Here is a 25,174-nt window from a genome sequence, read left to right on the forward strand (position 1 = left end):
CCAGCCCTGTGCAACACTACAGCCTTGGGAAAAGAGGGGCTGGAAACCTGCCCAGCAGAAGAGGACCTTTCTTCACATAAAGGGTTGTCAAGCATTGGAACAGGCTGCTCAGGGAAGTGGTGGATTCACCATCCCTGGAAATATTTAGGAGATAAATTGATGTAGTGCTTAGGGACATGGTTTAGGGTAGACTTGGTAGTTGACAGTTGGAGTCGATGATCTTAAAGGTCTTTTCCAACCAAAACTATTCTGTGATTCTGTGTTTGACACGTGTGAGCAGGATCCTCCTGTGTGCTTGACTCTATGCAACGGATGCCTTCAGCAGCTGAGGAGAAAAAACACTGAATAATGTAGAGCAGACAAGTAAAGGGTTAAAAAATAGTGTGAAAAGTTGGATCGAGGTACTTGGTGTCTTGAAATGAAGCAGGATTTTTCTGGAAGGCTTTAGTCACCTGGGAAAGAAGGATCGGGTAGCTGTGTGGGAGGCAATTTGCAGGCAAGTGTACTCCTCTGCAGTAGATCGGTACATTTTAATGAGGTAAGTATATTTGCTCTGTTTTACAGGTTTTGCTTTGGACTAGAAGTCTGGAAGTCGTTTTAAATAGACTGCTTTGAGATATAATGGTCAGGTGGAAATATTTGAAGCATATAATATGGAAACCCTGTATTTATAATATATTTGTAGTATCTCAGAAGCTGAGCTGAAAAGATTGCCTCTTTTCCAGAAGAGATTTTTAAGAGTAAATAAAACTCATACAGAGGGTGTGAAAACAAAAGTGAAGTTAAAAACTGCTGTAGCTATGCCATTTTAATTATTTACATCTGCAGCTGCCTCTCAATCCATCCCACCCCGCAGGAAAGGAAGCTTTCATACTGGCATCCTTCTTCCCTTCCCATAGGAATGGTACCATTTTTTTTGATGTAGGGTCCCCTCAGAGATGGCTTTACGGGCAGGTGGGAATTCCCACCTGCCAATGGCAAGGAGGGGAGGGTGGGCACCGCCGTGCCTGGTCCCCGTGCTTGCAGCAGCGAGCACCTGCAGGAGGGAGGGCTGAGGGTGTACCCTGCTGTACACGCACCCATCGAAAGGGCTGTGGGAGCTGGGTCCTTTGCCCCAGGAGCCTGACGCTTACCCAGAGCTCGCTCTTTCTATTGAGAAGGCAATGCCTTCTTTGGACAAAGATGCCAGCAAGTGAGATGCATTCAGCTGCTGCCCTAAATATCAGTCAAGCATAAGCTTCCAGCTTGAGGAATGTTCCGTGTTTTCAGGTATTTATCATCTTGACTTTTCCAGTTCTTTCTTTTTCTTGTAGTCATGCTCTCTGTTATGTGTGTCCGCTTTCTCTTTCTACTTTAGTTTGATATCTTGTCCTTTCTTGAGCTTCTTTTTGCTTTCCTTTCCTTCCGTACAGGTAGTTTATAATAGCCATAGCATAACTTCAAAAGTTGGCTCTGCAGTGTTTTAAACAATCATTACATAAGTCATTAAAATAACAAAGGCAAAATAAATGCATCCTCGCACCAGTGAAGAAATAAATTCCAGGGGCAGTATAAGTATCTGCCAATCTCTAGTGTTGCTTCCTCTCTTCTTCCACGACTTTCTGAGAAGGTTTTTCGTGCCTGCTTTAACGTCTCCTTTTCCCTAAAGTTCTGGAAGCTTCTTAAAGAATGGATTTTTCTCTCTCTCTTTTCATTGTGCACAATATAGTTGGGGGCAAAAAGGCATTTCTGGAGTTATTCAGGAGCTCTGTGGTCATGTTCAAAGCTTAACTAAATAATTTTCAGTGCTAGTTTGTTCTGAAAATCTTATGTTCTGCCTCTCCCTGAAAATGTTGCTAGCATGTCACGGGTAGCTGGTGAGGAGCAGAGTGTCACCTTTTTGGGGCACCTTACAGGGGCGGTGTGCAAGGCTGGGAAACCCATACAAAGTAAAAGTGAACTCACTGCGCTGCCAAGATCATTCGCTACGAACTTTGCCCTTTGAGAGAAGTTTTTAATCCTGAAAAGGTGTGGGAAGGGACTGGCAAACAATTTCAGAAAGTTTCAGAATTCAGATATTTACACAACATTTTGACAGGATAGTGAGGGGAATAGTGGTATTGCACCCAATTTGCACAGAGCCAAATTGAACTGTGGAAAAGCTGTTTGCTAGGTTTCTCAAATTTATGACAGGCCAAAGGACTCTGAACAATTTAGTAGCCATGTTGAGGTGCTAAGAGAGACAACCAACTTCTGTGTTTATGTTGACATACTACTTTAACAATTTGATTTGAGAAGGGAAAGACTCATATAATAAGGGAAATACGAATTTGTCTAACCATTCTTCGTTTGATTTTAGAAAGCTTTAGCTAGAAACGCTCAGTTAAACTTACCATCAATGATCTAACATAAAATGGACCCCCAGCTTTAAAAGAAGCTGGTACGTGTGATGCTCTACAGCAGGGGCTGGGGGAGAGGAGGAGCCGGCAGGCAGGGTTGGACCTGCCTATGTGCATTGCATAAAACGGAGCTATGGCTTCACCATCACCAAGGATGGCTTTGATTCCTCTTTCCAATAATTCTGAAATAAGCTTGCTGGCAGATATTTCCGGATTGGGATGCTTGGGATAGCAGCTAGAAAATGCTCGTTGTGCCAGGCGGCTGGCTGCTTGGAGGAAGCAGTGTTGAGCAAAGACTCTGAAAGTCTTGCAATCAAATTATTATGTTGCATGAGAAAATGTCAAGCAGCGGAAAGTTGTGTCTTTCAGGAAAAATTACACAATCTTTTTAAAGTCACAGCCTGGTTCTTTCTCTGGGAAGCTAATGTTTATAAGCTGAGCAGCTTTTTGCATCACTTTTATGCCTTTTCCATGATAGAAGCGTAATTTCCATTAAAAATCAAGTAAGCATGCTTCTAGGTAGGCATTTGTACTTACAGTAAATTTTATATACGAACTGCTATGATTTTTTGAAGATGATCTTCATTACATATCATGTACTGGAAACTGTCAGCAGCCATATGTGTTCAGTATATTTTACTGCAATTTTGCTCATAAGTGTTTTTTGCCTTTCTTCTTTAAAGATGTAATCTATCATTCTGCAAAAGTATAAAGCATGAAGGTTGGGGCAGAGAGGCTACACATAGATTGAGGATTGAAAATACTGAGAAATGTTCTCTTATTTCTTGCGTTTCCAATTTTCAGGAATTCTTTGAACACGCAAAAAAGCTCTGGGATGATGAAGGCGTAAAGGCATGCTTTGAGAGGTCGAACGAATATCAACTGATTGACTGTGCACAGTAGTAAGTATTTCTTTTTATGAAATTCATAGCCAAGATTGTAATCACTTATGACAAGTTAGAAAATAAATTTATATTAGCAAGATCTGGGAGTTTTGCAATGCAGCAATTACGATTTTAATTCTCTGTAGAGCCCAACCATATATAGCAAAAGTAATTGATGGTTTTATCATAGTTTGCCATTATTATACAACTAAATATTCAGCCTCAAATATTTAACAGCTAATAAAGATGAGTATGAAGAAATCAAATGAAATAATCTTTATTCCATTTGAAATCAATTTACATAAAATCATTTCAATTGAGCCTATTAAATTTTAAAAAATGTAGAGCCAGTCTAAGGAAAATGCTTTGGTTTAAATTCTGGGACCCAGACAGCGCTGAAATTGCTGTGTTTTCACATTCCATTAAAGCTGCTGAGATTTTTACCTAACCGGATGCATACCTGCATTACTAATGTATTTTCTGGAGGAAAAAAAATGATAAGCAGTATTTAATTAAAGATAGTAGTACAGTTGGTATTCTCTCCTTCATATACATCAAGTGAAGCAGTATGTGTGTGTGTAACACCATCATAATCCTTAAATGAGTTCATCTGATTGGAAATCTTCTGAAAAGAGATGTGTAGTAGGTTGTGAAGGTGCAAATCGTAAATACATTGCACATTGAAAACAGATTAATCAGGAAATAGTCCGTTAACATGCCAGGGCTACGAAACTCAGCTGTCCTCTGGAATAACCAAGCTCTGAATTAGACTTTGACCAAAACCATATATTTCATGTGAACTGCTGTTGCGAAAATGTATACTCTTACAGTTGCTATGTGATTTAGGGTTTTCAGAGAACACACTCCAGAGTGTTATGATTTGTCTAATGGGCAGGATGGTCAGCAGCAATGCCGCAAGTCTTTTGTAGCGCTCAGCATTGTGTTTTTCTGTCGTCTCGGCTCTCAGTGCCGGAGCTGAACCAGAGGAAACGGGCCGTGTCACTAAAGGACTTGTTGCGCTTCTGCTGCAATGGGGAATTTTGGTGCTGCGGGTCATAATTTCTTTTCCCTCTTTCCAGACTATTTTTGGGAAAAAGAAGGATCCAGTAATGATTCATCAGCACATGGAAGTGAGGGAAAATTATATATGTGTAGGAAGGGACTCATTTGACCTCAGTGGACTGAATTTACCAAAACTTGGGCAGTTGCTTCAGAGTGGCAAGAAATGAAAGCAGTGGTTGTACACAAAGAAAACTAGAAGTTATCCTAAACTCTGGTAAGCAGGTTTCCCCTCTGTCCTCACCCACTGCTGTGATAGACATCTGAACTAGACTTGCTGTAAAGTCCCAACTGTTTATGATACCTATTAATACACTCAAATAAGATGTCAGACCAAGAAAATAGAGTAATGGGATGTATTTAAAATAGATTTCTGTAAAACTGACTTAACTGATCAGTAAAAGCTGATGTGTCTCCCAGCCCTGCTTTGGAAAACGGTGCTGAAAGGACCAGGCAAAAAAGGAAGACACTGAATTACAGTATTAATGGTGCTGTGTTTTCCCATAAAAAGTGATGCTGATCTACAGTCTTTGACAAGCAGAAGAATGTTAAGTCTCATGTTACATCCAAAACCAAAACACAAATGGGGGAAAAATTTTACCTAGGATGAAGTCCACAGTCCTGAAACATAGAACTAAATTCTACTACCATTTTTCCTAAAAATTTAAAGGAAGATTATTGGGTTCTTTCTATGTATCTTCCCTCCGTGTCTTCTAACTGGTTTGCTTTTACTGTTCCTAAGGTTATTTCTTATAGTAGCAAATGTAACACTTGCATAATTCTCCATCTTCAAGACATTTTATGAAATCACGTTTAATACTTAAATATTCCTTGAGCATATTTGTGCTTTCCATTTTGTATCTACCTGAAAATGTAACAGTTAAGTGACTTAGCCACATTTACAAACCTTCAGTCTTAGAATGGAAACTTGAAATTCAGAAATACCTGTGTCATTGCTCTGATCAAACAGCGTTTTTCTCACAATATTGATGATTTAAAATAGTCAACTGTAATCTTAATAGAAAGAATATACTAAAAATAATAGTCAAGTTTTATCTGCCCCTCCATCATTCCTTGAAAATTAATATGATACTAATAGAGTTGATGAGAAAGAGTTTTAAAAGTTCTGTGTCTTTGCTGCATGTGTGTGTCTCTATGTTGCACAACAACAGTAGTTGCTTTGCCCAGAAGAACATTTCTGGTTGGACCTTGTTCAGAGCAGTGGGGTCATGTCCGCCTTGTAACTGTCCCGAGCGTGAGAGACTAGGTTAGAATTACAGTTCTGATACCCACACGTGTGTTCTTACTTACACTTAATGAGTACTCACTGCACGGGTGCTGTCTGGCCGGCTCAGCAGCAGTGGATGGAATGTCTCTCAGGATCTGTCCATGGTCATCCTGGTCAAGGAAAAAGGGAAGGAGTGTAATGCCAGTGCAGATGCTTTCTACGGGAGTTTGAAACATCTGCAGTGTTTTTTTCATTACGCTGGCTTTGGGAGAAAGCATCCCACGCCATCAGCTAAATCCTAATATTTTACTTGATAGTGAAGGAAAAACATTATTGGTAGGTCACCACTAATTTCTCCACTTAAAAAAAAAAAAAAAAGGCACCACACAAACCCAGAAAATTTCAGCATGTGTTAAAAATATCATTGGATTACAGTTTGGGTGGCTGACTTATAATTTGCTAATAATCCTTTTCAGCATTCTGAAGTCACCAGCCCAACTTACAGACTTCTAAGTGAGTTACAAATGCAGTGTATTTTGGAATAGTTTAATTTGGCTGCAGTACAGAGCTTCTGTATTTTTAAAGCTTAACCTAATTTTCTTTATTACTGTGGGAGAAATATTTTTCTGGAAACAGAGCTAGTAGAAAGACACAAAAGCAAATATTTTGTTTACATTAGGCCTGAAAGTTGCTTTTCCTTGATCTTTAATGCCCTTTTAAATTACCCTCGCAGAAATGAGGATGACGACCTGCTTGTCAGACCATTTTAATATACTTACATGACTCTCCACGTATCTGCACTTCTTCTAAGTGTCATGTTGGTACGTCATGTGATATTTGTAACAAGTACGAATCTGTGACCGAGCCAGAGGCCAGACTTTGTAGTCTGACAGTGGTAAATGTATCATAAGCAAAGATATGAATTGTTCTTTATCACTAACTACAAAGATATTTAAGTAGCTCTTGGAGGGGGAAGTATTGCATGGCCCTCAACCATATTTTTTTTCTTAATGACTTTCATATATTTCTTTGAGATTAATATAATTAAACTGGCAGGTTATTGTTTTCTCTGTCTTCTGATGTAATATTTCTTTCAAGTTAAATTTCAAGCTTAATTTCAAAAAAATATATTTAATTTGAAAAGTTGATTTTATTTAGTTGTGTCCCCATTTGACTTACCTAGATTTCAGCAGGTTGGTTTTGTTTATGATGATAAAAGTTACAGCTTACTTTCATTCACTTTAACTTATTTTGAATTACTGTGATTATGTCCATATTCACAGAATTTATATTCAGGCAGGTCTAGGTCTGTCAGGGACTTTCAGATTGTGAATTAATTTTGTCTTGGCATTGAAGTGTCTAGTATATAAATAATACACCAAAATATGTTCATTAAAAATTTCTTGTAATTCTGGGACAGTTTTCTGAAAGCTAAATAGTTTCCTATGAGATTAATGCAAATCAATTTTTTTAGTATTTGTTTCATCATACTAGTTATCAGAAGCCTGAATTGTATTGTATCCATGGAAAGGAGCTGCAAAACAAACTTCTGTGAATGTAGAACTGATCAAAACAAATAAAGGTCCAGGTGTGATGGCCTTCATTTAAAAAAGACCCAGAAAAAAAGTTGATATGTTGATTATCTGTCTTTATAAACTTCATAAATTTAAGTAAATTAAATTATTTGGCAGTGAAGAGGTATAAACTTTCCCTTGAGCTAAATAGCACACCACAAGGTAGAGTTATAGGTTGTAACCACCTGTTTGGTGTTATATATGTAGGTGAGTTGGCTTCACCCTAATGCTGGTGAAATGGTTTCTGGATTACAAGCCCTCTTTCTTCACTGCAAACCATACCGTTTGCTAATTGGTGTCTGCCCTAGCAATCCCAGAAAAGCCACTGGAGTTACCTTTTGTTTGGAGGTCTAACTCCTGTGCCTACAAGCAGCACTGACATTGAAGACCTTTACAGGACATTGTGTCGTCACTGGGCATACTGGGCACCCCCCAGTCTGGTGACATCCATCCGTTGCCCTGATTAAGAGTTGAGTTACCTTAGTTTTGGTTACTCACATGGCAGTTATTCAGTTGACTGAATAAAATGAGTTGCAGTGATTAGAAATAAGGTGTGGAGATACTTCCAGTGCTTAGGCACTGTCAGGGAAAGGTGGTAGTTTTAGAGCAGAAGAGTAGACAAGCAGAATTAAGCTCTTTTTAAAGGAGAAAAAATACCCAAAACCATAACATCCAATTCTCTTTGTAGGTCACACACAGTTTGCTCAGAGCATTGTTCTTAGAAAAAAAAACATTGGAAGGTTCAAGACTCTGATTTTGTGTCGTTGCATTCACACGAGGTGACAGCGTGTGCCCTAGGTGTAAGGATTGTATTTTGGCTCACTGAGCACCTTCGTGTAGGAAGTAAAACAAGGGTTTCAGGGAACCCTGCCCTCAGCCAGTACTTTATCCCAGTTTGTCTATCAATCTTCTTTCCCTGATAAAATGCACCACTTCTGATATACTTAAGTGGGAAGGACTAAATTGGTCCCTACGCAAACATTTGGGCTAATAAAACTTGGGTATGCGAGTTCTCAGGAAAGCAAACACAAGGGATGTGAGCTTGGCCAAAGAAAATTGATTTTACATATTTGAGCTCATACACGTGAAAAGACACACCTCGAGTTCTTTTTCTTTGCAGTTATTCTGTCTTGGAGAATGGTTGCAGCCAACTTCTGAGGCATCTATCCTGGTATTAGGTGGAGTAATTAAAAAAAAAAAAACCAAACAAGTTCTTTGTGTTGTCCACAGATTCAACTCCTGATGAGAGAAAACATATAATTTTTTTTTTCTCACCAGCAGCACTTCTTGAAACCAAGCATATTCCTGACTTTCCTTGTGCTCTCCTAGACTTAAGGTTTAATTACTAGCATGGACATAGTCATCCCTTAATTCCCTTTCACAGCCCAAGGTCAGAAAACCTACCTTGGTGGTAGCTGTTTCTCTTGTCTAGCGTGGCACTTCAGCCCGGTGTGTTGGTATGTGCACAGGCTACATGCATGACTGTGAATAAATATGAGCATTAGTGCAATTCGTATACTTTCACTTAGCGTGGCTTTAGGATTTGTTACTTAATATGCTGCTTCTAGGGATTTTCCTAGAAGATTGGCTGTATCACACTCCAAATTGGATTCTGCTAAAGCTCTCACAGAAAAGGGTCACACACAGGCTGCATCGATGCAGTGGCAGCTAAGTCCTTCCAGCACCAGTTGTCATTGAACTCAGACCATCTGCAGCAGTGCCAGTTGTTCTCAATATTAACCTTTTCAATGCCAAGGTCTTTATTCATTCCTATTTCTGTCTCCTTTGAAACTGCCATGTACAGTAATAACTGCTGGTGTCTTGATGGTATCAAGCAGGTTTTTTTTATTCTGACAATGTATTCAGCTTTCCCAGCTTTGGTAGCAGAATTGCATTTTTTTCCCCTCATCGTCATTAGAGGGTAGGAAGGATGTGCGTTCTATCATGTCAGCATTTTTCTGTGTTTTATAGTTTCCACCATGTATAGGATTAAATCTCAGGATTATGCCCTGCTTTGTGTATTTGTTGCTGTACTCACATCGCCATACAGTGTTCAACTGTCTTATTTAAGAACGTTGGAAGATGAAGAAAAATAATCTCTTGGGAACCCTTGAGAGCTGAGTTGAAATTGTACTGAAAAATTCTACAAACTACTTAATATTTTGCATGAAACTGTCACTGATAATTGGCTGTCAGTTAGTGACTGTCTGTTGCAGCCTATCAGACATTTTTGATGTAGCCCATATCATATGTCTTCATCAAAGGAGATGCATGAAATTGGCTGCTTTCAGTTGGATTTATATGCTCTTGGCCCTGTCCCAGATTTCTTCATAGTAACTGCTGCGTAGGAGCAATTCAGAGAGTAAAGGACACTGAAAGCTACCTGAAAAACAGAGACCCTCCAAAGTTGGATTCCTGGAGCCTGAGAACCCCTGTTCTCTGTCACTGAAGGAAATGAGAACAATTCCTTCATCAGTGATGTCTTCCCGGAAGATGACCAACAAGAGACCCAAAGAATCTGACCCAGTGAACTTGCATATAGCGTGACAAAACTGCAGCAGAAAATCCCAGCACAGTTACTGTTGAGGAAGAGACTGTTTTCTAGTTTACACAGATGTGTTTGTTACCTGTGAAATCATTAATCCAGCAATCCGTGTTTAAACCAACGAAGATTGCTAATCAGAGTATCTGCACCACTTAGGTTAAGGAACTGTAAGTCTCCCGTTTTGTCGCTGGAGCGGTGTGCTGTCTGTGTCCGGACATTGTTTGAGGCAAAACCCAGAATTACTTCCTTTAAACCTGCTGGCTTTGTCAAACTGCCTGGAAGCACTGCGGTGTGTGACACCACCACCTCTGTGTTTGGGAAGATTCTCATGTCCTGCTGCTCTGAAACGTGCTGCCTGCTGGCTAACAGTCCCCATGCCAGGCCTGGTTCGTGTTAGGACCATGATGCCCATGTAGAGAAAACAGATACAGAGAGGGAAGACGATCGGGTGGATTCGTGCAGACATCCATCCCGGAGTGTGACAGGTCCAGCCTCGGGTTTGCAAAGTCCTGTCTGTGCTTTCTCTGCTTGCTTGTACTTTGAAGACATGTTGGTATTCCTTAGTGCGTGACCGAGAAAGTAAGGCAGCCCCTTGAAAGGGAAGCAGGCCCGTGGCGTACAGCTGCTGAAACCCGTGGGTTTGCTGTGGAAAGGAAGGGAGCAGAGGAAGAGTGGGAGGGAGTAGCTCAGGGATTACGGAGGAGGAGAGTTGCCTTGCATACTGATCAAAGAAAACGTGGTTAAATCTTTTTGAAGTCCATTACACATGGCGGTAACCTTTCTTTTCAAATGTAACGTAGTATGGCGGTGGCATGGGATTCATATTTGAGACATGCTTTTTATTGGCAGACTAGAGCCAGGAGGTGTGAAACAGTTCAGAACCTCCTTTCATCTTCGTTTTTTGACTTTAATAAAATTTCTTTCATCATAATGGATGGTGAAGGAAATATGTATGTATGATAATTAAGGTAAGCATGGTGATTATAAGCTACAGAATATTATTTTCAAAGGCAGTGATTCTTTTTAAACTTGGTAAATGCTTATTAAATACAGGATAAATACTTCTTAATGGGAAAAATTAGGAAGAATATTAATTATAAATGTTTCATTCCACATATAACTAGATTTTTGATAGTGATGTGGGAAAACTATAATAATACAATTTTATTCTGACTGAAATTCTGTCCTGGTTCATATATAAACAACTCACTGTGATGAGGATGAAGTTTCTTCATTTTCCTTTTGAAGATGTCTCATGCAGTATCACCTTCAAACCTTAAAAATGCATAATATGTTAGAAGCACGTTTTGTTTGGTTAATTCATGAACCGGTTTTCTCCACTTACCTGATTGAAACTATAAACCTTAACCAATCACTATATTATTATTTAGTGATAGAAAAAAAAAAAAGAAGAGGTTATAATAATAGAGTAATTTCTTTAGCCTTCTGATGAGTATTCTAAACAGAGGTGGTTGCCAGATAGAGCAAAAGTCATTCTGCAGTGTGTAACACTTAAGTTTTTTTACTGTTTACTAACTAGTAGACCACACTCTTGAGAGAGAGAATTGTGGTTCCTTAAAATATGCACTGAGGATTCTCTGAAATAACTTTTTCATCTGTTGCTGTGATTTTTCTTTTTTGTTGTTGTTCCCCTTTTTGCCCTCACTTATGTAAGAAAATCATTAGACTTAACCAATTCTATCTTCATTTTGGGTAATCAATATGTGACCATGATGTTATCGTACTAGTAGTTAGAAGTAAAAAATTACAGAATAAGCAGCATCTGTGGAAGCCCCCAAAATGCCTTTGTATTTCCAGTTTGTAGGAAGTAGCAGTATGAAAATATCATTTGCCCGTAGTGAGTATGGCATACGGACATGTACTCGTCTGTTATAGCCACTTCAGTGCAGAAATGCTTTCCATATCTAGAAAAGACAGTATTTCTCAATTAAAAAAAAAACTAAGAAAATCGTTTATAAACACAGCACCCTCTCTGTCTTTTAAAAATTAATATGACATAAATGTTTTCCTATTAACTAGCTACCATTGGAGAAGCCTTTAAGCAGCCCTAGATGGGCTGCTCAAACATGAAATTCAACCGTACGTTTTCCCACATATTTCTGTGTGCGTGACAGTCAGTTTTCTGCAGGTCTAGAACAAGCAAAAAGGTTGAAAATGTAAGGCAGAAACCCATAAAATATTCCTTAACCTCAGCTTAAGGTAGTCATAGTCTACAGGGCAAGCAAAGTTATGACAAATGCATGGAAGTATACTTAGACTCTTTTTAAGATGTGTTATTAAACATTTCTAGTTTCCTTTGAAAAATACAGAAAAACTGACTTATTCTGTTGAGGAAAAAGTTCTTTCCTCCCTGTCAACAATATTTTTCATATTTTCCTGAATGCTTGATGAAGGGTTTTCCTCATTTTTTCCTGGACTGTTTGCCCACATGGTGTAGCAGGACATGTTAGTCTAACACAGCCACTCGGCCCCATTTGGAAATACAATCCCTGAAGCAGATTAGAGGATTGCAAACGGGTCTGTCAGCTGAGCTCATCTGCATTTACTATCTGTGTTAATATCCACATAATATAATAAAAGCCTGCTGAAGAACCAAGACACACTTGGCAGCACCCTTGGTATATAGGCTCTTAAAGCACTGGTGTCCTTTAAAACATAGGAAGAGCCTTCTGTTGCATTTGTTATTAAAGAGGAAAGGCTGTGTTTATTTTACATGACAGCAACGAGGTTCTCTCAGAAGTGAACAGGTGCTGGTACAGGGCTGTGAGCTGGCTCAGTGGGTCAGTGCGACTGGTGAAAACAGCCACAAGCTGGGAAGGCAGGAAAAAAGAGGGGGGAGCAGGGGAAAAGGGAAGGCTTCCCTGAAGGACTGGACTTCATTGAGGGACTTTCTGTTTGAATTTTGTGTGTTACAAATAACACGAGGTCTTTTTAAAACATATGAATGGGAAATAACAAAAAATAATAAGCAGACTTTGTAAGCGGCCTTGAAAGTTGAGGACTGTCTAGAGCACAGGTAACTGCCAATAAACAGAGCCTTAAAACTTGTGTGTTCTTTACTGTCAAGTCCCAGTAAAACTAAGCATCATGTACAGTAATCGTGCTGATACAGCTTAACTCCAGAAGCCCTCGTCGTGAGTCATTGCTCAGTGTCAGCATCTCAAAACATCTTCAAATGAAATAAAGCTGCAGATGTTGGTTATGTAGAATCTGCGAGCAGGATTTATGAGTAGATTTCAGAGGGAAGTTGTAGGTCATTCTGTCAGTTCTGGTGTTATTTATGTGCTGTTCTTGGTTTAGGACTGCTCTAGTGTGTGCGTGGGAGAAAGAGTAAACTATGACCAAAGCCGGCTTCGTTAGATTGCAGGGAATGTTACATATTTACTCCGTTTCTCCAGTTTATGTCGACTGATACAGAACTGAATTCAGTCTGTTCATTTACAGTTCATTATAGAGTGTGTGCATGTTCTCGGTGGAAGAGATTAGTTTGTTAAAGAATACGTTAGCCTATTAATAATCTTGTCATTATGTGACACAAATGTGGTTTAAATTTCTTTGGTCGGATTCTTTTTTCACTATGCTCTAGAGAAAAGTGTGTTCCATATTCTGTTGCCTTAAACCTAACCTACTGTGAAACACTTGTTTACATAATAAATTCAATATAATACAACTGTATAATAACTGTAAGCTGAATGGTTAAAAAAAGAACTAAGAGCACTGAAAATTTAACAGCAGGTTATATGGGATACTGTCAAATTGTTTACACTTGTGGTTTGACTTTCCTTAAATGCCACATGCATTTTTTCACTTTGAGATGGTCAGCTTTTTTTTTTTCAAGTAGACAGTTTCACACCACAAGATAAAGAAAGGCCAAGAGCCATATTTCTTCCTTAAGGAGCTGCTCACTGGCCAGACTCTGCATACATGGGATCCTCTGCACTAATATATGTACACAGTCTTGTTTATGTTAGGATCTACAAGAAGCCAGGGCTTGGGTGGCGGTGTTTTTCTAAATTAACGCTACACCAACAGATCTGAAAACAGAAAGATGGTGGAATGCAAAAGTTAAGAAATAAGAAAATAAAATATGGTTTATACTATGTTGGAAGAAAAAGTAAAGGTTAAGCCCCTGTGCTGGAAAAAGAAATCTTACACCTCAGACTAAACCAAGTCAGAGTCGTGGTATTTGTCAGCTGGGTTGTAATCCCAATTTTAAGGTAAGACAGACTGGGAGACTAAGCAGTTTAAGGGTGTCTCTTTCCTCCTTGTAATTAAGTTAAAGTTAATTTTGTTCATTTTAATACAAGACAACAGTGATGATGCCAGAATTTTTTAAACGTTTATTTGACTTTAGAGAAGCTGTTTCAGTTGTGTCTATTGTAAATGTATTCTTTCTGATTTAATTAGAAATGTTTATTATAGTGGTGGGTTTTTACACAAAGTTTAATTTGAGCCTCAATTATGCAGTGGAAAAGAAAATACCTATAAAATGTATCAGTAGACTTTGTGTTTAATGGACACACCAAATAATTGTCTTCCGGAATAAAATTTTTGAAAGTTCATTTGTTCTAGAATTGGTTCAAGAATTAGTTTTTCCTCATTTTACTGCTCCCCTGACAATTCCTCTATTTGTAATCAAGAGAGAGATGATGTTAAGTGATTACAATATTTAACTGCTAATGCAGAAAAAGGTGAATCTTGAAATCAGTTGTATGATTTTTTTTGAGAATAGTTTTCCTTTCATGACCATTGCAGGGGAGTTTGGGTGTGTTCTTTTGTTTTTCAGATACTTTGTCACAGAAATTAATTGGACTAAATATCAAAATAACATGTAAGTACATTTGTCTGACTGAAGCCTACTAATATGTTTCTTGACTCCCTGCCTTTACCTCCTTGCCATTTTTTGTCTTTGTAAAGTAGGGCTCCCTACCCTTCTCCTGGTTTAGAAGAATGTGGGGCTGAGAAAATCTGCATTCTGGACGTTAGCATCCTGAAAGTCCAGTTGTGCAGATTCTGGATAGTTACAGTTTATTTTCTTTCCAACCACGTTGTGAGTAAGTTTCATGATCAGCATGGGTGTAGTTTTGTGGCCTCCACTTACTTATTGGCACAACTGTGTCAGTCCTGTAGTTGCCAGCACTACTATGGTCACTATTAAATAAATAGTTTGTTAAGGAGCAGCAGAGTGTGTAAGAGCACTGTCGCCACCAGGGCTCATTCTGATTGGGGAATGTAGAATTAAGCTCTGCTGGTAAAGGAACTTCTTTATCTGGTATGGCTTTCACATTTACTGCATTGCTTGGCCTGTTACCTTACATTTTCAGGATCTTAGAACTTCAGCAAGTTTACCATACACTAGTTTTTCTCCACGAACATACTGGATTCTGCTTTGAAGAGCTTTTCTCTAAAGAGACAGATGCCAGTAAACAAACATTTTGCTACATTCCACAGAACTGGCAGGCGCATGTATGAAGTAAACTATAGTTTATTACATCAGCATTGTTACTGTTGTTTTCAAAAAAAACAGAGGTCAAACGTAGTCACTAATTTCTCCCCCATTTCACTTTCTATTAAGAGCTACATGGAAGGCTTTCTGTTTTGGGGTTTGGGGGGGTATTTTGCTTTATTCTGTGTTATGCGCTGCTCCTCACCTCTTTCCTCCATAGCTTGTAGGTCGCTGATGTCTGTAAGGTCTCACATCAAGGAGAGAGGTTCTTCAGAGGAGGCTGTGGTGCAGAGGGAGCGCAGAGTGCGCATCCCTTCCTGTCAGTGTCAACCAACACAGGCAAAAGTTTAGGGTTTTGACGAGATAGTTCTTCAAAACTAGTCATCAACAAATTAAATTATGTAAAGATGGCGAGGGCAAGACCTCTACTAAAGCTTGTTCATAGAAATTTATTATTTTAAAAGGCATGATTTTGTACCTTTAGCAGGGCGCTCACTGTAATGTATAATAAGTTGAGAGAATGATTACGAAATGATGAAAACTGATTTTGGGAATCATAGAATCACAGAATGGTTTGGGTTGGAAGGCACCTTAAAGCCCATCCAGTTCCAACCCTTCTGCCATGGGCAGGGACCCCTTCCACTAGACCAGGTTTCTCAAAGCCACATCCAGCCTGGCCTTGAACACTTCCAGGGAGGGGGCATCCACAGATTCTCTGGGCAACCTCTTCCAGTGTCTCACCACCCTCTCTGGGAAGAACTTCTTCCTCATATCCAATCTAAACCTCCCCGCTTTCAGTTTAAACCCGTTACCCCTTGTCCTGTCACTACAGGCCCTTGTAAAAAGTCTCCTCCAGCTTCCTTGTAGGCCCCTTCAGGTACTGGAAGGCTACAATAAGGTCTCCCCAGAGCCTCCTCCAGGCTGAACAAGCCCAATTTTCACAGCCTTTCATCATAGCAGAGGTGCTCCAGCCCTCTGGGCATATTGGTGGCCTCCTCTGGACTCGCTCCAACATAAGAATGCTCTTATGTAAGTTGTAAACAGGTTATATCTATTTAGAGGATGAAAAGAAGAAGAAAGAGAAGTTGGTAGGTGGGGAAAGATGATAAATGTGGGTTTACAAAAGTATTTTTAGACAGGAATGCAGAGTCTTAAAGCATGTCGGCCCGACACATAACCTTGCTTGTAGTCTCTTATGTCTGTTCAATGAAGGCAAATGTTAAATGTAAGGCATGCAATGTCAGGGAAAGGGGGGTTTAACCTCTATTGTGATGGAAATTCGCAGAATAGATATGAGGGGGCAAAAACCACCACCACCTAAGTTCCTGAAACCAAAGGGAAAGTTTGCTATGGAAATCTTCTATTTCCTCACCTTATGAAGAGCACAGTGCAGGTGCATGGTCAGAGACACGAGTAAATACATAGGTACAACCCAAGCAATTAGCTAGCCTGGGCTAAAAGGCTAACAAAAGTCAAAGTTACAATAAACGTTAGATAAGTATTGATACTGTGAAGTTATGGGATATGTATAGAAGAACACAAAATCTGAAATACTGAAAGAAATACTTTTAACAACAAAGAAAAAAAATCCATCAAAAATAATCTTCTGTAGGCACTCTGTGGATTTCTTTAGGAAGGGAGTAACTGAAGGACAGCTCCAAAATACTTAATCTTCTGAACCCTTCTGCCTGTGTGATGAGCTTAAAACAAGTGTCTTTCTCCACAAGTAAGACATGTTTCTTCATCTCCCCTAGCCTCACTGTTCCACAAGATGGGTATCTTCTGCGCTAGTAGACCAGGAGCGCAGCTACACCTTTTTCTGGAGGAAAACCAGAAAAGGCTTTCCAAGTGAAAAGTCCCAGTTTCATTCTGCCTCTAATAGGATTGTTCGTAGTTGTCTTTTTCTGTGGACCTCAGAGCACTGGGGCAGGGGTTTCTCTTAATAGGTGTGTTACTCTCCCCTTTCTCTGGAAACAGTGGATAAGCCCACCACAGAAAAGATGGACCAGAGCAGTGCTCTGTAGGCACAACACTCAGTATTTCCCTGTGCCTCCTAGAAGTCTGAAAACCTGTGAGAGAGATCATGTCTTGTGCAGAGGACTCGCTGGCATTCTCCAAGCCTTGACCAGTTAAGAATTTCTGATATTTTGACAATTTTCTCTTCTAGAATGTAGACAGAGGCATATCATGCTATCACACTATTTTTGAGAGATTTCACCATAAAAGCTGCTTGTTTTCTGGAGCTTTTTTACCTTACACATGTGCAGCAGTTACTGCAACACTGGCTGAGAGTTTTCTGGGCAGAATCCAGCAGGTTTGGATTTTATTTGCATTGTCCTTTTTCCTCTGTTCCAGTGCATAGACTTATGACTGACGTGTGGTCTTGATCTAAATTTGTTGACTGTTCTTGTTTCCTTCTTCTCTCCTCTTACTAATAATACCTGCAGATCCATTTCTTTGATTTAACTTGGGTTTTTGTTCATTGTATTATTCTTGACAGATTGACCATTTGCTATGATACGGGCCTCTGGGCTCTTGAGATAGGTAGGTAATGTGTCACCTTGGTCAGTCACAGTGAGGTTCACCTATCTACCTGGGTATGTAAAGCTGGCTTATTGTATCTACTATTGCCAAGCTTCCTTTGACTTTTTCTTAACAATTTCATACATTTCTATTTTATGTAATCTGCATAGGCAGAATGCAGGGCTGTTCATTTAGAAATTATCATGTATCTGTAAAGACTAGAGAGCACTGTAGCATTTTTCAGTGAACTGAAGGTTCTGCATTTGTAGATTAAAGAAGTTATATGTGATTTTTGCATTGCATGCTATTAGGGAACGAACCATTATCATATGCATCTGACCTAACTTTGAAATTACCTTAGTATTTGTATTGTGAAATGCATTTATATTTTTCTATTGTGCATAACACAGTTGGGGGCTCTTTTAATTTCTCTGTATAAGATATCTTGATAGGAGCCTGCTTTCTGCATAATTCTTATTGTGGCAATTCCATTCTATCTGGACATGTGGCTCCTTCTTCATACCTTGTGATGAAGGAAGAGAACGTCATATGTAGCGATTTGCTTGATAAGTGGTGGATCTGGGTGTGCATGACAGAGAGGGCACTGTTTCCAGAGGAACCACAAAACTGAGTTTAGGGAGGAAAGAAGGGAAAAGACTTCTTTTCATTTTAGACCAACTTCAACAGTACAATCAGTACTCCATGCATTTTGAAATAGTTCTTCTTTCTGCTAGGAGTCGGCCATAAATCCAATGGGGAAATAATGGCAGATGGAGAACCTTGTGAGTGTTGTGGTCATTTGCAAACCCTTGCCATATCCCTGCAAGGATTCAGTTTGATGTGTTTGGCTCTCTCGACCTACACTGCAAATTGTTTCCACAAGGCAGCTCATAACACAGCGGTAGAGAAGACCCCAAGGTCTTTACACATACGGTACCACCTCACTTATGAAGGTACACACTCGTTTGATGTAGTCAGACAAAGCATACCAACAGGAGAAAAAGGGGAGAAATAGGTATTTCTTTCAGAAAATATGTTTTCCTTTTTTACTAAATTCACCCTTACTTCACGATTCTCAAGTGAAAAGAATCCATCAGAAAGTCCTATTGAAGTATGCTGCTGCAAGTGCCCAAATGTTGCACAGTGTGCATAAATATTCAAGCTATTGAAAAAATCAAATATTAAGTTTTATATGCATTTCTGCTTTTATATAGTTTAAAAGTAGGTAGGTAACGTATCTCCATCTAAGATGACGGATGAGAAATAAAGTAACGAATAGAACCTGGTTTCAGGAAACAAACTTCCTAGAACCATAATCCCTTTTAAATATTTATTTGTCTGAAATACTCTTTGTCTATAAGAAACTACCTTTTCAACTGAAAAAAGCATTTCTTCTCCAATTATATGGCCTCAGCTGAAATTCTTAAATCTTAAAGTGTCCAGTTGGATGAAGCACCTGAGCTCATTTCTGAGGAATGTGACAACTCCTTATTTATTTGTCTCCTGCTAAGAGGTGAAATAGTCAAATCCTAACTGTTTCTCAAAGTGAAAGTAGAAGAGGGCATTGAAATCAATCTTCTGTTTGTTATGTGCTGGCGGCTAATAAGGAATGTGAAGGAAAGAAAATACACTGAATCGCATTAACTTTCAACACACTTAATAGCAGTAAAGGCAGCAGAAGTGCTCCCCATCAACAGTGGAAGACTTTGAGCGATGGCGAATGCGACAGCAGGCTGTGTGCAGCTTGACAGGGGCGGCTGGCCGTGCAGAAGGGGTGCTTCCCTGCGTTCTTGGCTGTTTTGTTGTCTGTTTTTATTCCGTGATGGGCCGCCGGGTTGGGTTTTACGTGCCTTCCCTGGAGCTGCTCACATGCTTGAACTCGAGACCTTTCTCAGAGCGTCTCTCCTCTGAGTTAAATATAATACAGTTGCAATTTTCTGCATTGAAAATTCCGTATTTTCATGTATATGCAGTTGTGTGAGCAGTAGTGCTTGTGTTACACATTTGCAGTAATACAGAGTATTTCTCCCCAGAGTGATGACTGCTACCGACTGAGTAGGTAGACTGAGTGATCTGCTACCAGCTTAAGGCGGTGAGGGAGCTCTGAAAATAAGCTGCTTTCCTTCCTCCCCCCCACCTAGCTGCTGCACTAAATGGGGCTTTACCTCTTAGTCTCCCATCTTGTCTTCCAGCCCCCTATATCACTCCCTCTATACCATTCCCTCCCCGAGTCTCCAACTCATGTATTTCACGGGTTTTGGGGGAGTGATGGCTTTCAGAGGAGTACGCTGAGTTGTGGTACAGAGCCAAATCTGCTGCTTCATACTGAGGTTGGATAATGCCAGAGACATTCAGCAGACTTGGAAACAAAGTATGATGGTCCAGTATTACGCGTATTCCTAGAATATCACGAGCACCAATGTTTCTCCGTTTTAAAACCAAAATCCTTCCAGGTCACTGCATGATGCTCTGTTCTTGTGCAAGATTGAGTTAGAGATAAATTGGCTTGGGTTTCTTAGAAGGGCTGTGCTCATGTTGCGTTGTATTCTGTTCACGAAGCTCAAGGCTGGTTTTTGCCCTGGTGGTGTGAGTTGTCTGATTACCGTAAGATAAAACACTATGGAAGCTGTTTTTCACTCCTCTTACTTGACTGTCGGTTTTGCAGCAGGCCTCTTGGTAAGCCCGTTCAGTGAAGTTATGCAAGTTTGAGGATCTTTTGGCTAGCCTGCATTTGTAATATTCTGTTCTATTTGAAGAATGGGACTAAATTGAAAGCGTTCCTCCTCTTCAGTGCCCCAGCCCCTCTCCCTCTCTCAGCAATCACGGCGTGTTGCTTTGTATTTTCTTTGTTGGTAGTTTGAGATACAGTTAGATGCCTTTGTAAGGACCAGTGTGAAACTGTGCGATACAATGCACAGTGATGTGAATGGCCTGTTGTCAACACTGGTTAAAGAAGCTGTGACAAATCGGCAGTGGAGATGGAGGGGGGGGGGGGGGAGGCAGTTTACAGCTAGGAAGAACTACAATGGCAGTTGTATTGGGAAATCAATGTTCTCTTGGTGTTTCGGGGGTTTTTTTATTGCCCAAATGTCAGTGTTTCTCAATAGCTTGCTCATATGAATAGGAGTCAAGGGAATTCTCAGTGTCCAAATCACAGAACATGTGCTATTGTTTGAATTCTCCTCAATCTGTGAGCTGCTCACAGCAGGCTGTAATCATGTATCATGCTGATTTTTGGTATCTGTTATGCATTATTTCAGTTTCTTATGACTTTTGTCTTCCTTACTTACACTGGGGGAAGCAAAAGGGCAAACTACATCAGGAAAAAGAGCTTTGAGATGTAGCTTTACTCAAGAATGCATTACCTGGTTTGGCCTTGGTGTACTTTATCCAGGTCTTTCAGTTTACCGATCTGTGGAAAAAAAAAAAAAAAAAGGTAGTGCCTTCCTTAAGACCTTGTAAAAGCTTTTACTGTGTTTGATATCAAAGGTTATTGTGGAGGAGTCAGAGGCTTTTTTAGTACAATACAGCCATAGGTATTGGCTTGTCTTTCTGATTGCTATGAAATAATTATTAGTGCTGCTTTTTGCCGAAGACATCATTATTCTCTCTAGAAAGTATCAGTACAGCTTCATTACTTCCTGGAAAGAGTTTGGTGCCGTACAGATAAAGGTCTGGTCCTTCGCAATTCTCTTTGTACAGCACATCAAATGAACTCCGCTCCATTTTACTACAGCTTTACATGAGACCACATTGTAAGATTGTAAGAACTGGGATATGGTTCCTAATGATCAGAGTTAGTGAAAGTAAAATAAATGCTGCCAAAATCTTTTAGTTTCACTTTATAACTTAAGTAAGTTTTTATTTTGTTTAATAATTCAGATATTTTCAAGTTGCTAGAAAAATATTTACATTAGAATAAAGGACACATAATAAGCAGCATAGCTAGCTTACCTGATCTGTGATGCACAGGTTGTTGCAGGAGAGCAAAACAGGAGGGGAAACAGAAAATTATTGAGGAACATTGAGCTAACCAGTTCAACTCTTCATCCACACCGGGGAAATACACCACACTGGAAAACGGTTGGCCAACAGTTTTGTCTTTAACGTGCGTAAGGACTACTGTGTAAACTGTGACCAATTCAAACGTCATTAAGTACCACTTTCACTATCTGTACTAACAGTAAAACTGCGTTCAATGAGTAGACAATGTGTTTTTACTGTGTGCCAAGTGTAGATAGAATCTGAGTTGTTCATTGTGAAACACATACACCAAAGAGCTTTTAAACATGTAAGTCTATGACTAATGTTAATGCTTATAGGACTGTTGGGGACAATGTAGATATTTGTGTAGATATTTTCCAGTTATTACTTGGAGGGTTGTTTGCTTTAGACTATGTAAAACAAACGTAATACAGCCAGCCAAACTTAGGAGTCTTTGCTCCTCATAATTGAAAGAGTGACTTCCGTGGAGGATGCTTGAGAGGAGCCAAGCTAGGTGATAAGAAATCACTCAGGTGTGTTTGACTGCTGAAGAACGTTGTCTTCAGGAGGCTGACCAGTAGGTAGTTCAAGCTGCATTTCAGAAGCATCAATGAAGGCAGCAGACCAGTAGAACCACCGTATCTCTTAGAATAGCTCATGCCAGGGACTGTTTGCCCTGGATTTCCAGTGATCCAGCAGCCTAGGGAGAAAGTGACCATTCAGGGCTCTGAATTGTTAGATGCAATAATCTATCAATTTTAGGATAACACTATATAATCCATGGTTATTGCATTTGGACTAGATACGGGAAGGCGTCTCTTCTTTCAATAAATACATTGCAGGTAGGCAGTGTTTGAATGGAGTGTCCTTCTGTAAGACTGACTGGTAAGATTATATATGCTATTTGGTTTCCTGCTGGTTAAATTATATTGCAATTTCATCTGCCATCTGTCCATTTTAGGCACGCTAAGCAATGGACCAGGGTGGATTATGCCTTACAGAAAGGCTTGGCTTTTTCACTCAGGTTTTATTGGAAGAGGAGCGTGAGAAGAGTGACACCCTTAACCAATACAGCTGCGTTGATACAAGGGCTCTTCCTGAGAGGGATTTCCTGAAAGGTTCTTTCTAGCACAGGCAAGGCCTTGGAGAAGCATGCTCGGTACTATGTCCCCCTCCCACAAGCTTTGGTGAGGACTTCTTGTATTCTTAGCAGAGGAGCAGCCCCTTGCAATCTCTCTTCACGCAGCCAGTGCAGCCACTCCCTCTGCATCCGTCTGTTGCCCCGACTGCTGCAGACAGGGCAGCAAAATCTCTTGCAGTCAGAGAAGAGATGACTCTCAGAAAGAAAAAGGATTTTCCATAAGAACTGAAAAGCCTGTCATTAAAGCTCTGGTTTTTCATAGGGGAATCCATTATGGTGTAAGAACGCAAACAGCGTGGGGGTTCGCTGCCGTATAACACTTCATCTTAAAATAAGTATGTTCCTCCACTTGCTTTGGTTGGTGGTTGAAAAGAAGAGCTGCACATTTTATTTGTGACACGATAGAACTGGGAAGGAAAGCAATAAATAACGATAGCAACTCCTAACATAAACTTGTTTTCCACTAGTGAGGCTTATACTGTTTTCTTTGTCACGCAGTGAGCAGTCCCAGCGTAAATCATGTCTGTATTTAAGGTTCGTGCTTGAGCAGTTCCCAGAGTTTTCACCGGATTTGCAACTGTCCTTGCTATTTTTACTGTGGATTTTCCAGCTGATAGGAGGAGGCACGGCCCATGTACTGCCCGGTCTGTGCGAGTGTGGCAGCTAGGCCTCCTGAACGAACATAACTTGCGGAACTTCAGAGGTAACTCTACTAGAATAAGTTCTGGGGGCTAAAAGTTATAGCACAAATGGTTATATATTTGAGTTACACAGTAGCTCTTTATAGGAAATACTGATTGCATCTTCCACAGAGTTGCACCAGCCCACATCAGCGTAACTCACGCGTATGCCATGTCTTATTTCGAATCTGACCACATCGTACGCTACACGGTGCATGCTGCATTGACTTGCTTTTATTTTACTGCTCACAGCATAGGAACTTGGGAGGGGCCTTCAAATGTCCTTGCGCCTTGCGCAGAAATGCAGATCCTCAGGCCAGGCAGGCATGTGGTCTCGCAGCCAGTCTCGACCACATTTTAAGGTGACAGTTGTAGCTGCCACCAGACATTTCAGTGCTGAGGAGTGGTCCCTGGTCCTCTGGCAGAACTGGACTCTGCCACTCAATCCCAAAGTTACAGTAAATAATAACATTCTCTCAGTTGAGGAAACCTCATGTCACTTCAGCAACTCCTTCTGCACCCATCCTGGTGCAGGTGATTAGGTGACCCATGGTAGTCCTTTAAAATTGCATTCATAGGTAGATTTGGTCTCTCTTTCTCCTCATACTCGAGCCTGAGGTAAACCAAGGCATAGAATTGCTGTCAATAAAGCCTTTCTCTGGCCCCGAAGGAGGGAGGTGGTTGAGTATGTGTCTGTATGTCCCTTTGCTTCATCAACCCCAACTCTGCAGCAGATGACCAGATGGCCACAGGGCGTGTTTTGTAGCTACAAGATAAATCTCACAGCAAACAACTTCCTTCCATCAGTTAGGGACATGTGCATAAAAAGGTAGATTTCTTTTTTCCCTAATTAAAAGAAAAATCCCTGAAAACTTGTCTTTGTGAGAAATGTCGCTTAGTGTCACAGCTGAGAGAATGTGCTTCCCTTTTCATAGTGAAGGGCAGCCAAAATGTGTTTGTGGTTCTAAAAAAAGTTGTAATATTTGAGAAAGTACAAATAGAAAAGATCAGGATTGTCTTTTTCTTCTGGACTTTGTAAGAAATGTGTAACTTTTGGACGATGCCTCCTGTCTGACCCGAGATGGTGGTGGGTGAGAAGTAACAGCCTCCACTCTAAGAAGTTATGAAAAATACTGACATGTGCTGTTAAACCACTTAGAAATATAATAAGGCAGGACGATGAATAGGATTAGAGCAATGTGGAGGTTTGTAGAGCTGGTGGCAGTGGTTGACCGCGTATATCCACCAGCGGATCTTGTTCGCAGGGGAAGTTGGAGGCAAGCTAGCTATTACTACGACTTTGTTTGCTCTAAAGGAAGAGGGCCCACCAGAAGGGAGCTTCAGATAGCAGTAGTGGGCATTTTGATGTATATTTTTAGTGCAGCTAAGATAACGTTTCTAGAAGTGTAGCTTATGTTTAAACTCTCATTTGGGGTTCTTGGTTTGTTTCATTTTGTTTGGGTTTTTTTTTTATCAGCACTTCCCATACATTCCTTCTTTCCTTTCCCTGGCTTTTCTAGCTGTTGTTCTGGAGCAGCGTGCTTTTGTTTTAAGGTATTTGCCAACTTTTTTAAAAGTAGGTTTTTAATTGACTAGAAACATACTATGTTCGATAATTGCTTATCGGTGTGAAGCTGGGTCAGTTTGCTTTCGTGCTTTTGTTTCCATGGCCTTTACTTTCACGGCCTCCTGCTTTTGTTTTCATTCAGCA

The 25,174-nt window shown here is 40.1% G+C and overlaps 1 protein-coding gene across 1 annotated transcript in view; it reads left to right on the forward strand.

Annotated features, from left to right (window-relative positions):
* Positions 1–925: 925 nt before the first annotated feature.
* The window catches only part of LOC104510427 (guanine nucleotide-binding protein G(olf) subunit alpha-like), a gene marked incomplete at its 5' end in the record, with an annotated part of 60,733 nt that continues 36,484 nt past the window's right edge, over positions 926–25,174 (forward strand). Inside the window, 2 exons of the mRNA XM_010152671.1 lie at positions 926–970; positions 3,183–3,280. Coding sequence (XP_010150973.1) covers positions 926–970; positions 3,183–3,280 — 143 coding nt within the window. The remainder of the gene's footprint in view (positions 971–3,182; positions 3,281–25,174) is intronic.

The sequence above is a fragment of the Eurypyga helias genome, unplaced genomic scaffold, assembly GCF_000690775.1.
Source record: "Eurypyga helias isolate BGI_N326 unplaced genomic scaffold, ASM69077v1 scaffold11255, whole genome shotgun sequence".
Taxonomy (NCBI): Eukaryota; Metazoa; Chordata; class Aves; order Eurypygiformes; family Eurypygidae; genus Eurypyga; species Eurypyga helias.